At 50.4% G+C, this 12,418-nt stretch overlaps 1 protein-coding gene across 10 annotated transcripts in view; it reads right to left on the bottom strand.

The window, feature by feature from the left end:
• Positions 1 to 12,418, bottom strand: part of ITSN1 (intersectin 1) — a 96,625-nt gene that overhangs the window by 65,367 nt on the left and 18,840 nt on the right. For all 10 annotated transcript variants that reach the window (XR_007905098.1, XR_007905099.1, XR_007905100.1 and 7 more), the window contains exons 2-4: positions 7,465 to 7,524; positions 6,076 to 6,168; positions 4,371 to 4,434 (exon numbers count right to left, since the gene is read on the bottom strand). Coding sequence is in view for 7 of the 10 variants with exons in the window: in XM_051791171.1 (XP_051647131.1) it covers positions 4,371 to 4,434; positions 6,076 to 6,168; positions 7,465 to 7,492 (185 nt within the window). In the remaining 3 variants the exon portion in view is untranslated. The remainder of the gene's footprint in view (positions 1 to 4,370; positions 4,435 to 6,075; positions 6,169 to 7,464; positions 7,525 to 12,418) is intronic.

Genomic DNA, 12,418 nt, shown 5'->3' with positions numbered 1-12,418 from the left:
ATAAATCTTTCTTGACTGAGCACAGGCAGAGGCCCTCAGTGGGTTCCATCCATGGCCATGACAGTGCAGGAAGAGCAAAGATGCCTCCATGGGAACCCCCATCTCCAGGCCCACTTTCCTGCTGGGACACAGCAAGTCTCTGCATTCTGCACCAGGAACACCAACTGCCCAGGGATCAGACACTTTGATGGGCACCAGGTTCACTGCTTTCACTGAACTCCAATCCACAGAATCACCAGCAGCTTCTCATTCAACATCTGACCTTCTGGGAGCTCATTTACACCAACAGCTTCATTACACAAATTACCAGCACAAATTGCACTGAAAAGGATTCTGTGCAAACCCCAGAATTCACACACAGTCTTACAACATCCCAACAAAAACCACCTTCTGACAAAATCTTCTTGCAAAAGTAGGACCAATTTCCATTTCTAATCACAGAACTCAGTGTGAGACTCAGATTTAGCAGAACAAACATCACAGGGATGCAGCGAGTGGCTGCCAGCAAACAGCCCCTCATTCCACTGCTCTGCTCCCAAGGACATTTGGAATAATGTGGTGCCCTTAAATTGGTTTGGTTTAAGGTCTGGCCGGATCCAGAGCAGGGCAGTAAATGGATTAAACCCTGACTGACTATTCATCAGATCTTAGAGAGGCCAGCCCTGAGTTTATTTCTAATGACAAGGGCTCAGCACCATCCCAGGGCTCAGGGGCTGACAGATCCTTCCCCTACGGATCTTTTCCTGCTCCTTTCTCTCATCTTTCCTGCAGAATGCAAAGACAACTCGATTATTTTTGCATTTCTGAGGCACAGAAACTGAGCACATGCAGTTTTCCCATGAAACATGCTCATAATTACCACACAAACCATCTCTCCACGAAAACAGCCCAGTGTTAGAACAAGGAAATCTCCCTGCAGTTCCAAAATCTGGATTCATTTAGCTTTACATTCCCACATTGGATCACACAATCCCATGTTGGGCCATAAAACTCAGCCCTAAACAGAGAGCAGAAACGAGGCCTTTCCCATCAGCCACGTCATGGATCCGTGTGGAATAAGTTACAGCTCCCAGAATTCCCACCAGTTTTGCCCCCACTTGGACACCAAGCGAGGAAGGGTGGGAGGGAAGCAGGTGTCAGAAGCAGGGAAGTCCCCCAAAGGCTCTGCTCTGTCCTGGACAAGTCAGTAACCCCAAATGCCTGGAAAACACGTGGCATTGTTGCAGTTCTCCTTCCACTCCAGAGGGACGGGACACTCCGAAGGGGCTTTTGGAGGCCCCTGTTCCCAAGGGCTCTAAGGAAAGGCAGATTATTGCTGCTGAGGCCCAGTTACCTCACAGGCCCAGCTCAAAGCCTAATTAGAGGCCTCCTAATTGATCCCCAGCTTGGAGGAGCCCAGAGCTGGTAAAGGGTAGATGAGTGCAGGAGGTGTCACACAGACCATAATTCTGCCACTCCTTTGCTCCACTGAGGGCCCAGAGAGTTATTTTATCTTAAAGGAATGAGCAGAAGGGACACAGGAGTTCTCAGTGCTAAAAACCAGGCACCTTCTGTTTTTAAGGACTGTAAATTCTGGAAAAGCCTTTATTAAGAGCAGAAAGGAGAGATTTATCAGGTATATTCCAGATACATTCCCTGTGTGTCCATCCAGCTCCAACTGATCCTTTAGGAAACAAAGGCCAGGCTTTTATCAGATCATCACAATCAACTATTTAAAATAAATGGAATAACTAAGAACAGGAGAACACTTCCAAAATACAACACACAGACAGACACTTCCATGTGGACTCCCCATCCCTGGAAGTGTCCAAGGCCAGGCTGGACAGAGATTGGAGCAACCTGGGCCGGTGGAAGGTGTCCCTGCCCATGGTAGGGGTGGGACTGGGTGGGCTTTAATGCCCCTTCCACACCCAAACCATCCTGGGATTGGGATTCTGTGATTTCTTGGATCAGAAAATTAATTCAGGAGTTTTACAAGTTGCTCTAACTCAGAATAACAATTTTCTTTCTTTAAAGAAATCCCTCTAACAATCAAATGCCATTTCCAACCCCCAAACCCATCTATTCCAGAAGTAAAGGCTGATGGAAAAGCAGTTTTATGCAGCTCGTATGTCTCAGAGATTTTGGGCTTATTACTCCAGGACTGCCCCTCTGAAGCACTCCTGGATCTGCACACAGATTTTTACTTCAACATTTACTTCTCTTAATTCAGAGTTGATTCAAAAAAATGAGAGAGACAGAGAGAAAGGAATGTTAAAATGCTGCTTTATGATTTACAAAGGCAGCTTGAATAAGTTTTAGTTCAGCTTCATTAACAAAAATGTGCAAGTTCAGGTCTTGTCTCTATGACAACTCCAGAGGGAGTGGAATGATTCCCTTCCTCTCAAGAGCCTGGAAAACTGAATAATTCAGAGAGGAAGAGATCCTCAGTCAGACTATTTACAACTGTTCAGTTCTGTGATCACCTATTTAAAGGCAATGCCTGTGGAAGATTTTTGGAGAAAGGATGTCTTGTTTAAGACAAAACTTCTTTCCTTGTTTAATTCAGAGGCCAGAGAAGCTCCAAAGGGACATTTGAACTTTCACTGAGTCTTCAGCAAATAAGAAAACCAGACCAGCTCTGACATTTGTAAGATGAAGATAATTAGAAAAGAAAATAAGCCTTTGATTTTAAAGCCATGTGAATCTGGGCATGCAGGTTTCCAAAGGGGAAAAATATTTCTCCTTGGACACTTCCAGGGATCCAGGGGCAGCCACAGCTTCTCTGGGCAACCTGGGCCAGGGCCTCCCCACCCTCACAGCCAACAATTCCTTCCAATATCCCATCTATCCCTGCCCTCTGGCAGTGGGAAGCCATTCCCCCTGTCCTGGCACTGCATCAGCAGGTCTGAGTCTGGCAGGTGGAAGGACGTGGAGCAGAAACACCTCCAGTCCTGCAGGAAAAACTGGCACAGTGGAAATCCTTGTGCTGTGCCACACACAGGGATGCACATCCTCATCTGGCTGAGCTCACCAAGGAGCAGGAAAACTTGTGAGCTTTCAGTGACTCCAACTCCAGTGGAGACACTCTCTGCCAGCCTGAGCTGCTGTAACAAATCCCACCCTGCCCAGGCTCTCCCATCACAGCATTTTCAACACTGCTCACTGTGCTCAGCAACTGTGTTAGTCCAGTTCCAACAAAGCTGCAAATATTGTCACTGGAAAGGAGGGTTTGAAACTGCCAAATTTACAAATTTACAAATGCCATTTGCAAAGGCTCCCTGCTGCCAGGGCCTGAGCTGGGCACCACAACACTCAGCCCCAGCACTGCAGCTTTGCCTTTGGAAAGCACGGGGAAGGAGCTCAATGGTACCACAGAACCCCAGAGCCATCAGGGTGGGAAGGGACCTCCAGGATCCTCCAGTCCCACCCCAGCACCACCAGGATCACCCCCAATCCATGTCCCCAGGGGACACATCCAGACACCTCTGGGACACTCCCACACACAGGGACTCCACCACCTCCCTGGGACACTTATTCCAAGGCCTGAACACTCCTGCAGGGAAAAAGTTGTTTCTGATCTCTGATCTGAGCCTGTTCTGGGGCAATTTTAGGCCATTTCCTCTCATCCTTTCCCTTGAACACCGCAGAAGAGCCCAACCCCCCCCGGCTCCCCCCTCCTGTCAGGGGGTTGCAGAGCCAGAAGGTCCCCCCTGAGCCTCCTTTTCTCCAGGCTGAGCCCCCCCAGCTCCCTCAGCCCCTCCTGCTGCTCCAGCCCCTTCCCAGCTCCGTTCCCTTCCCTGCACACGCTCCAGACCCTCCAGGTCTCTCTTCCATGAGGTTCCAGACCTGGACACAGCCCTGGAGGTCCCTCAGCAGTGCCAGCACAGGGGGACAATCCCTGCCCTGGGCTGTGCCCACACTATCCCTGATCCAAACCAGGTTCCATTGGCCTCTTGCCCCCCTGATCACACCCGGGCTCATGTTCATCCCCTGTCACCAGCACCCCCAGGGCCTTCTCCAGCTTCCCTGCCACCCTTTCCCCAGCCTGGACTATTCCAGGGGGTTGGTGTGACCCGAGGGCAGGACCCAGCACTTGGCCTTGTTGTCCATCCCACAGATCCAGCCTGTCCAGATCCCTCTGCAGAGCCTTCCTGCCCTCCAGCACCAACTCTGCCACCCAACTTGTGTCACCCACAAGCTGAGGGTGCCTCTGATCCCCTCATCCAGATCATCAGTAAAGACATTAGACAGGACTGGCCCCAACCCTGAGCCCTGGGGATCCCAGCTGGATTTGGGTCCATTCCCACCCCCCCAGTCCCTGTCCCAGTCTGGCCCAGTAAATGCCACTCAGCTGGAGCTGCCCTTCTCCCACCCCATCCCATACTCACCATATCTGTGCTAACACTGGCTGAGGTAACCCAGATTGAAAAAAAAAGTTCCTGGCTTGATCACCTGGAAAATAAATAGGACATCTATAAATACCTGGCAGAGGGGAGGGGAGATCAGGAGTCAAAAATATCTGTAAGAGAAGCAACAGGAAAACCATAAATAGTTAATGCCACACTTACATAACAGAGTATGAGTCCAAAACATATTTGGGGACTTGTAAACCCACCACATATTTCCAACAGGCACCTGCTGCAACAGGCAGCACCACCCAAAGTCCCCTGGGAATGAACATTTAGGGAAACTCCTGGCTCACAGTCCCCAAGCTGGGTTAAAGGCTCACATGGAATCACATGCCTTGTGAAAACAAGAAAAGTTTTCCTTCCAGGAAAGTCTGTACCAATATAAACTCTACCCTGGATTTTTTGGAAGTGCAGTGCCAGTCAGACAGCACAAACCAAATAAAGTGGTAAGTAAAACTGAATAAAGTGATAGGCCACTATTAAAGTAGAGTAATGCTGTATTTCAAAATCATTTTCCAACTATCAGTGAAAAGTAAGGAAGCAAAACAATGACAGAGGGATTAGGCACTTGGGGATGCTGTGGCCTGTAAATGAAAGTTGTGAACAAATCAGAAACAGGAGTAATTATCAAAGGAGGGCAATCAAAGTGGTAGGATTTTGTACCATATCTGTCATGGACCAGGAACAGAAACCATGGAGCTGGACACTCAGGGGGGTGTGGATGTGAGGAAACTCCACTGAGGAGCTGATCCTGATTTCCCACTCTGGAAATCTTGATGGATCAGAGAGCAGGAAAGCCAAACACTTCTATACCTTTCATTTCAACTGAGCATCACTGGAGAGGGACTGGGGACAAGGGATGGAGGGACAGGACACAGGGAATGGTTCCCAGTGCCAGAGGGCAGGGAGAGATGGGATATTGGGAAGGAATTCCTCCCTGGGAGGGTGGGGAGGCCCTGGCACAGGCACAGAGAAGCTGTGGCTGCCCCTGGATCCCTGGAAGTGTCCAAGGCCAGGTTGGAGCACCCTGGGCTGGTGGAAGGTGTCCCTGCCCTTGGCAGGGGGTGGCACTGGGTGGGCTTTAAGGTCCCTCCCAAGCCCCCCCTCTGTGACTCTGTGATGCTCATTTACACAGCACTGAAGAAAACCAAATGCAGCAAAACAAAGTTCCAAAGAGGAGCCCTCCTGCTGCCTCTGAAACCAAAGTAATTAGTGGTGCCCATGAAAATCCAGCAGGATCAGTGCAATTCCTTGACTTGCTGCAATTCCTTGACTTGCAGCTTTGCTCCCCAGTGCTCCAATCAGTTTTGCATTTTAGATCTTCTGCAGAGCTTGGTTGTGCTCATCTCATTGCTTTACCCAGCAAGCTCCCAAACCAGACTGCAGTTAAATTATCTTTATTTAATCAGACTTTAATCTCTGAGGATGTTGGCCGGGTGGGCTGACCCCAGACAGAGACTAAGAACTCAGTCACTCACTGAATCCCCTCTTCCCAGCAGGACAGGGAAGAGAAAATAGCAGAAAACATCAGAAGGCATATGAAAAGTGGGACATAAAATGAGAAATATCTGTTCAATTTTTTTCATTCTCATGCCCATACATCTCCCAGGAAACTCTGTACATATTTCAGGTCACCAGTTAAGATTTAATTGAATGATACTGGGAGTGAAAACTCCTTATTTACCAGTGATAAATCCAGCTGTGGGTTTCAGACTGTGGAACTGCTGGTCATGCTTGGCTCTCTCCTCCACAGTGATAGCCCAGATATCCAGGTTGCCTGGTGCAAAAGAGAGGGAGAAATGACAGTAAGAAACACCAGCTAAAAAACACCCTAGTTTTATTTCAGTGTAATTATCACTCTGGAGCTCTGAGAACAGCCCAGGGTGAGGATCCTTTGCCTCCCAGAGCACACATGGGTTGAGAACAGGAAAAAGAACAAACTGGAATCAGGGACACCTTCCACCAGCCCAGGTTGCTCCAAGCCCCGTCCAACCTGGCCTTGGACACTTCCAGGGATCCAGGGGCAGCCACAGCTTCTCTGGGCAACCTGGGCCAGGGCCTCCCCACCCTCCCAGCCAGGAATTCCTTCCCAATATCCCATCCAACCCTGCCCAGAGAAAAGCCCCAAAGAGATGCAACCTTGAAGCAGAACCAGACCAGTTACACTGAGATTTACCTTCATAAGCTTTCTGCAGATCAGCTGCAAAACTGAACTAAAAATGTGTCCCCAGTATCCAAGGGGGCCCACAAGGAAGCCAGAGCAGGACTCTGGATTAGGAACTGCAGTGACAGGACAAGGAGTGATGGATCCAAAGTGAAATTTAGGTGAGATATTAGGAAGGAATTCCTGGCTGGGAGGGTGGGGAGGCCCTGGCACAGGTTGCCCAGAGAAGCTGTGGCTGCCCCTGGATCCCTGGAAGTGTCCAAGGCCAGGTTGGACAGGGCTTGGAGCAACCTGGGCTGATGGAAGTTGTCCCTGAGGGGTGGGACTGGGTGGCTTTAAGGTCCCTCCCAACCCAAACTACTCTGTAATTCTTTGGTTTCATGTGAATAGCAAAAATAATGTCCCTATTGCACTGCCAGGGCCCATCCTGGATTTGTCACTGTAATTCCAGATGCTACAACTTCCCTGTTAAAAATGGAAAGCTACAAATGTGTCACTTTTGTTCTCATCTAAGCCTGGGTTATGGGACAACAAGGGCAGAAATGGGAAGGGATCACATCCAAAGGCATCTGCTGGGCTCTTCAGCAGTTAAAAAGTCCAGGAATCCTCACCCAAAGGAAAACCACATGCAGTTTTCAGGCACAACTGGAGCAGAAGGAGGTGCTGCCCTACTGCCAGGGGCTGAGTGGCCTGGCTGGGCCCTGCAGGGACAGACTGATCGATGCAGGGCACAGGGATCCTGCTCTGGGTGTGCTGGGATGGGCCTGAAACCAGCACAGACCACGGGAACCACCAGCTCAGGGAGACAAACTCCCCACAAACACCCCCAGAGAGAAAACACTCACAGAGGGACACATTTGTGCTGAGTTTTTGCACATGGGAATAATTCAAACAGTAGAAACCACTTACCCCCAAAAGGTGTTGGAAACTGAGCCATGGTTCTGTCACTTTTAGCTTGTTAATAGATGCCTGGAAAAGAAAAAAAAAAACACAAACAGATATTCAAACAGTTACAGCATCTTCCATTTTCCATATATTTTTGTATGATTAATTGCTAAGCAAAAAAAAAAAGGCAGTGAAGAAGCAGGATTGTGTCACTCCTGCCCACAGAAACTGTGCCTGGCAGAGCTCAGTGTCTCACTCTTGCACTACCCTGTGCATCCAGGAGGGTATTTCCCTGCATTTCAGTTCTGCTTCAAGAATGTCCTCAAAATCAATCTCTGGAATTTAATTAATTAATTTACTCAATTATTTAATCACCAGTGATGGGGTGAAGGGCAGAGCCCAGTGAGATCCCAGTGACTCTGCTCAGGGCTCCGTGACTTCCCTGATGTTCCAAGCCCTGCTCCTGCTCCAGAGGAGAACTGGCTCCATTTCCAGCTGTTAAACACAACCTCTCCAGTGATCTGCTTTTCATTCCTGCCAGCAAAGGCCCTGCCCTGCTCAGGGTTTGAAACAAAGCACATTCTGCAAACGAAGCTCCATTTCCAGCCTGCTCTGCCCCTGAACTCGGGGAGCCCCGGGAGCCAGAGGTGCCAGGGCAGAGCAACCCCTGGGTGGGAGCTGCTGTGGCTCTGCACACAAAGCAACCTCCACAGCTCCAAATTTAATCTGCACGGGGAGAAGGCAAAACATTTTTCTTGCAGCACACAAAGGCTGACAGGAGCTGCCTGAGCCAGGGGACAATGCCCAGCACCGGGGCCGCTCCACAATGAGGGGCAGCCTCTTGTCCTCCCAGATTCCACTCGTGTTTTCCAGGCAACAGCAGAAAGGCAAAAGGGAACAGGATCAGGAGGAGAATAATTGAGGCTGCTCGAGCAGCAGCACAGATTTATCAATATCACCCAGAAAGGCCATTCACTTGCACCAACAACTTCCTTTTGTCTGAATTCCTGTTTGCTCTCCTCCCCAGCCCCCTCTCACACTTCCCACGTTCTCTTCTGGCTCCCAACTTGGGAACCTCTCCTGGATCCCCTCCCTGTGGCCCTGCAGAAACCTCTGGCCCTCCTGCCAGCCAGGCTCCAGCAGCTGGGATGGGGAGAAGGATGGGCTCAGGACTGACTGTTCTCCCTCCTCATTTGGCCAAACACACGACTCCAAACCTCCTCCCGTGGCCGGGTAACGCAGCTGAGGCTGCTCCAGGCCCAGCAAACGTCCCCTCCAAGGGTTCAAATCCCAGGCACAGGGATCCAGAGTGCTCAGAACGAGCTCCCTGAGCTGGGGGGTTCTTCCAGGAGCTTTTCTGAGGTGCTCAAGGATGAGCACTTTTAGCTTTACCAGTGGTTTTTTATTGCGCTCAGCTGAGGGTAAGAACTGCCCTGCTGCTGCTGGGGTTTGTGACTGCAGGGAAAGCCTGGTGGGAAAAAGGGAGGGAAAAGGAGGAGGAAAAAAGAAGGAGAAAAAATGGAGGAGGAAGAAAGAAAGAGGAGGAAAAAAAGAAGAAGGAAAAAAGAGGAGGAAAAAAGAAGAAGGAAAAAGAGGAGGAAAAAGGGGGAGGAAAAAGGAGAAAAAAAAAGAGGAGGATAAAAGGAGAGGGAGAAGGGGGAAAAGGAGGAAGAAAAAGAAGTAAGAAAAAAAAAGAAAAATAAGAAAAAAAGAAGGAAAGCCAAAAGCAGAACCCTCTGCCCTCCCCCCCTCTCCCAGCTCAGGCAGTTCCCATATAATATTTTCCTGTTCAGGGAAGACACTCCTCCCCAGACTGCCAGTATCCCAAAGGAATGGGCAGTGCATTCCCTTTACCTTGAACACAGGAGACAGAGGAGAGGGGATGGGAGGTCTGAAGCCCAGCCCTGTGCTGGATGCCAAGGAAAGCAGAAACTATTCCAAAGAGCTTCCAGAGGGGGGAAAAAAAAAAGAAGAAAGAGAGAAAAAGCCAAACCCAGATGAAATGAAATGGAGAGAAGGAGCAGAAAAGTGTATTTAAAGCTGAGAGGCTGAAACTAAAATGGACTGTGGGCAGAGACACCACGGGAAGGAAATGGAGAGAGACATAAATCCCTCTGATGGAGTTTTACTGCCCACAGAAAACCCACTTCCACAACCACAGGCTGCATTCCACGTGACTGAGGGGACACCAGCAGCCCTGATTCTTCAGGAATAACTCTGCAGCTGTGGACAACTGATTCCAACAGCTTGGGGGGTGTTACACAGGAAAATGAGGGTGAACAGGGAACAGGAGTTTCACAGCACTCCAACACTGGCTTGGCAGAGGGTTTTTGAGAACCTGCCCAATCCCTACCAGTTCCAGAGCAGCACTAACTCCACTCCTCTGCCTTCCCTGCTCCTCCCAGCACCCCAAAGGAAGTGGGATGAACCAAAAATGAGGGAGAATCCACCGCCCAGAGAACTGAGAGAAATCCAGGGTGGGTAAGCTGAGCTCTGGGCCCTCCCCTCCCTTCAGGAAAGCAGGGATTCCTCCCTAATTACTGACATTGGTATCTGCAGGAACTTGGACATCTCAGCAACGTGTTGGACTCTGACAAACTCAACTGACACGGCCCGAGGAGTTCAGGAATTCAGAAACTGCTCCAACAGGAAGGAGGGCAGACAAGAAGGGGAACCACAACTGCCCCGTGGGCCCCCTGCACGCCCTGTTTCCTTGGGAAGCCAGCCCAGAACTCCTGCCATCAGCAAAACTGGGCCAGGGATGAACTGGGAACAGTCCATCCAATGGGTTCCTTCCCACAGGAACTGGAAGATGCAACAGCTCCTTCCTCCTGCTTTTAGGAAGTACAAGGAGGAGCACTGAGCTCGCCTTTGCTGTCACAGAGGAGTTTAAGCTGCTCCCACCCTGGGATTTGACAAACAGATCCAACATTAAACACAAATCCCTTCATCCCTAAACAAGGGATCCACATCTCATCTGCACACCACAAACCCCTGGACACTGGGGTCAGTCAGGGGGTCTGCACTTCCCAACTCTCCAGGAAAGGAACGGCCCAGCTTTCCCATTCCCAGTGTGGTACCAACACCAGCCACCACACAGGGCCTCTCCCCACCAAGGTTACAGGATCCCTGAGGTTGGAAAAGCCCTCCCAGCCCATGGATCCCCCCTGTGCCCCATCCCCACCTTGTCCCCCAGCCCAGAGCACTGAGTGCCACAGCCAGGCCTTCCTGGGACACCTCCAGGGCTGGGCACTCCAAACCTCCCTGGGCAGCCCCTGCCAAGGCCTCACCACCCTTTCCAGCAGGAAATTCCTCCTCCTGTCCCACCTGAGCCTCCCCTGGCACAGCTGGAGGCCGTTCCCTCTCCTCCTGTCCCTTGTTCCCTGGCAGCAGAGCCCGACCCCCCCTCCTGTCAGGTCCCTGTTGGTGTTCCCAGGTCAGGGAGAGCAGCACAACACACAACTGATGTTCCAGGAGATCCATAGTTTGCCAATGCCCACAGGCCCATCCCCAGCTGCTCTCTGGGATTTCCCCCTGCCTGGGGTCACTGTGCTCTGAGCAGCTGCAGGGACCTGGGGTGTGAGCCCTGTCCCTGTGCCAGCCCCAGACTTGAGTACAGTTTCTATTCCAAGCTGTCTGTGCTCTGCTGAGGCCATGTTTACATACAGCTGCAATAACACCACAGGAGGTATGAATTAAGAATAATTGAGCTATTCCAGTGCCCTGTGTCTTCACACAGACACGTTCCACATGGAAAAGATCATATTTTTGTTCTCCTTGAAATCGTTTCTGTTCCTAAGCAATTCCTCACGAGATAATTCTGCCACTCAAATCAAGAATTCCTGAGGCCACTTATCAGTCACCTTCCTCCTCCTGCAGGAAAAAAAGGAACAAACCCAACCAGATCAAACCCCCACATCCTTCAAGGATCCTAAAGGACACAAACCCCCCCCAGGCAGGATGTCAGGGAGAGTGTCCCTGGCTGAGAGCAGGGTCTGGAGTCTGCACATGTTCCATGGGAAAGCCTTTAGACCAGGATCAACCAAAGGGCTCGGAGAGGTTGAGCAGAGCCTGGTAACTTTAGATCCATGTTGGGAAACAAAAGCAGTCTGAGACATTCCTGGAGGTTTGACTCTTGCTCTTTGGAGATCAGGTCTTTAACACAGTCACCAGTCTGTCAAACTTTCCAGAGCTTCTGCCCTTTGTAGGAACAGCTTGAAACTGCAAAAACCTTCAAAAATGTCAAGTTCTACCATTTCTTGTATTCTTTTGCCAGGCAGCCAATTGAGGTTGACAAAGCAACTCCCACTGCAGAGGCTTCTCAACACCTGTGGCAACAACCAAACTGCTGAGAAGTCACTTCTGGATCACACTTTCATGGAATGGGTTGGGAGGGACTTGGAAAATCATCTCCCAGACAGAAGAGTGGAGGAGTCCCTGCTGCCAGGGAACAAGGGACAGGAGGAGGGGGAACGGCCTCCAGCTGTGCCAGGGGAGGCTCAGGTGGGACAGGAGGAGGAATTTCCTGCTGGAAAGGGTGGTCAGGCCTTGGCAGGGGCTGCCCAGGGAGGTTTGGAGTGCCCAGCCCTGGAGGTGTCCCAGGAAGGCCTGGCCGTGGCACTCAGTGCTCTGGGCTGGGGGACAAGGTGGGGATGGGGCACAGGGGGGATCCATGGGCTGGGAGGGCTTTTCCAGCCTCAGGGATCCTGGGATTCTGTGATATAAACACACATGGATTGGTTTTAATCCTGACAACATTTCACCCCATAATTCCAGTCCCAACTGAACTGTGACTGAATTAGAGCACCTTTTTCAAGACATGACTGACTTTTAAAATAAAAGACGAAAAGCCACAGCACCACTTAACTGCAAAACCCTTAACAAGAAATAAACTGTCTGGTTTATTTTCACTTTAACAGTTGTTGGCTTCATTCTGAACCACCCATAAAGCAGGAATTCCAGGGGTTTCTTAGCATAG

This window comes from Manacus candei, unplaced genomic scaffold (genome assembly GCF_025592945.1).
Source record: "Manacus candei isolate 608988 ecotype Guabito, Panama unplaced genomic scaffold, ASM2559294v1 h1tg000031l, whole genome shotgun sequence".
NCBI classification, from domain to species: Eukaryota; Metazoa; Chordata; class Aves; order Passeriformes; family Pipridae; genus Manacus; species Manacus candei.
The sequence above is the reverse complement of the archived record's forward strand: the minus strand, read 5'-3'. Positions and strand labels throughout refer to the sequence as shown.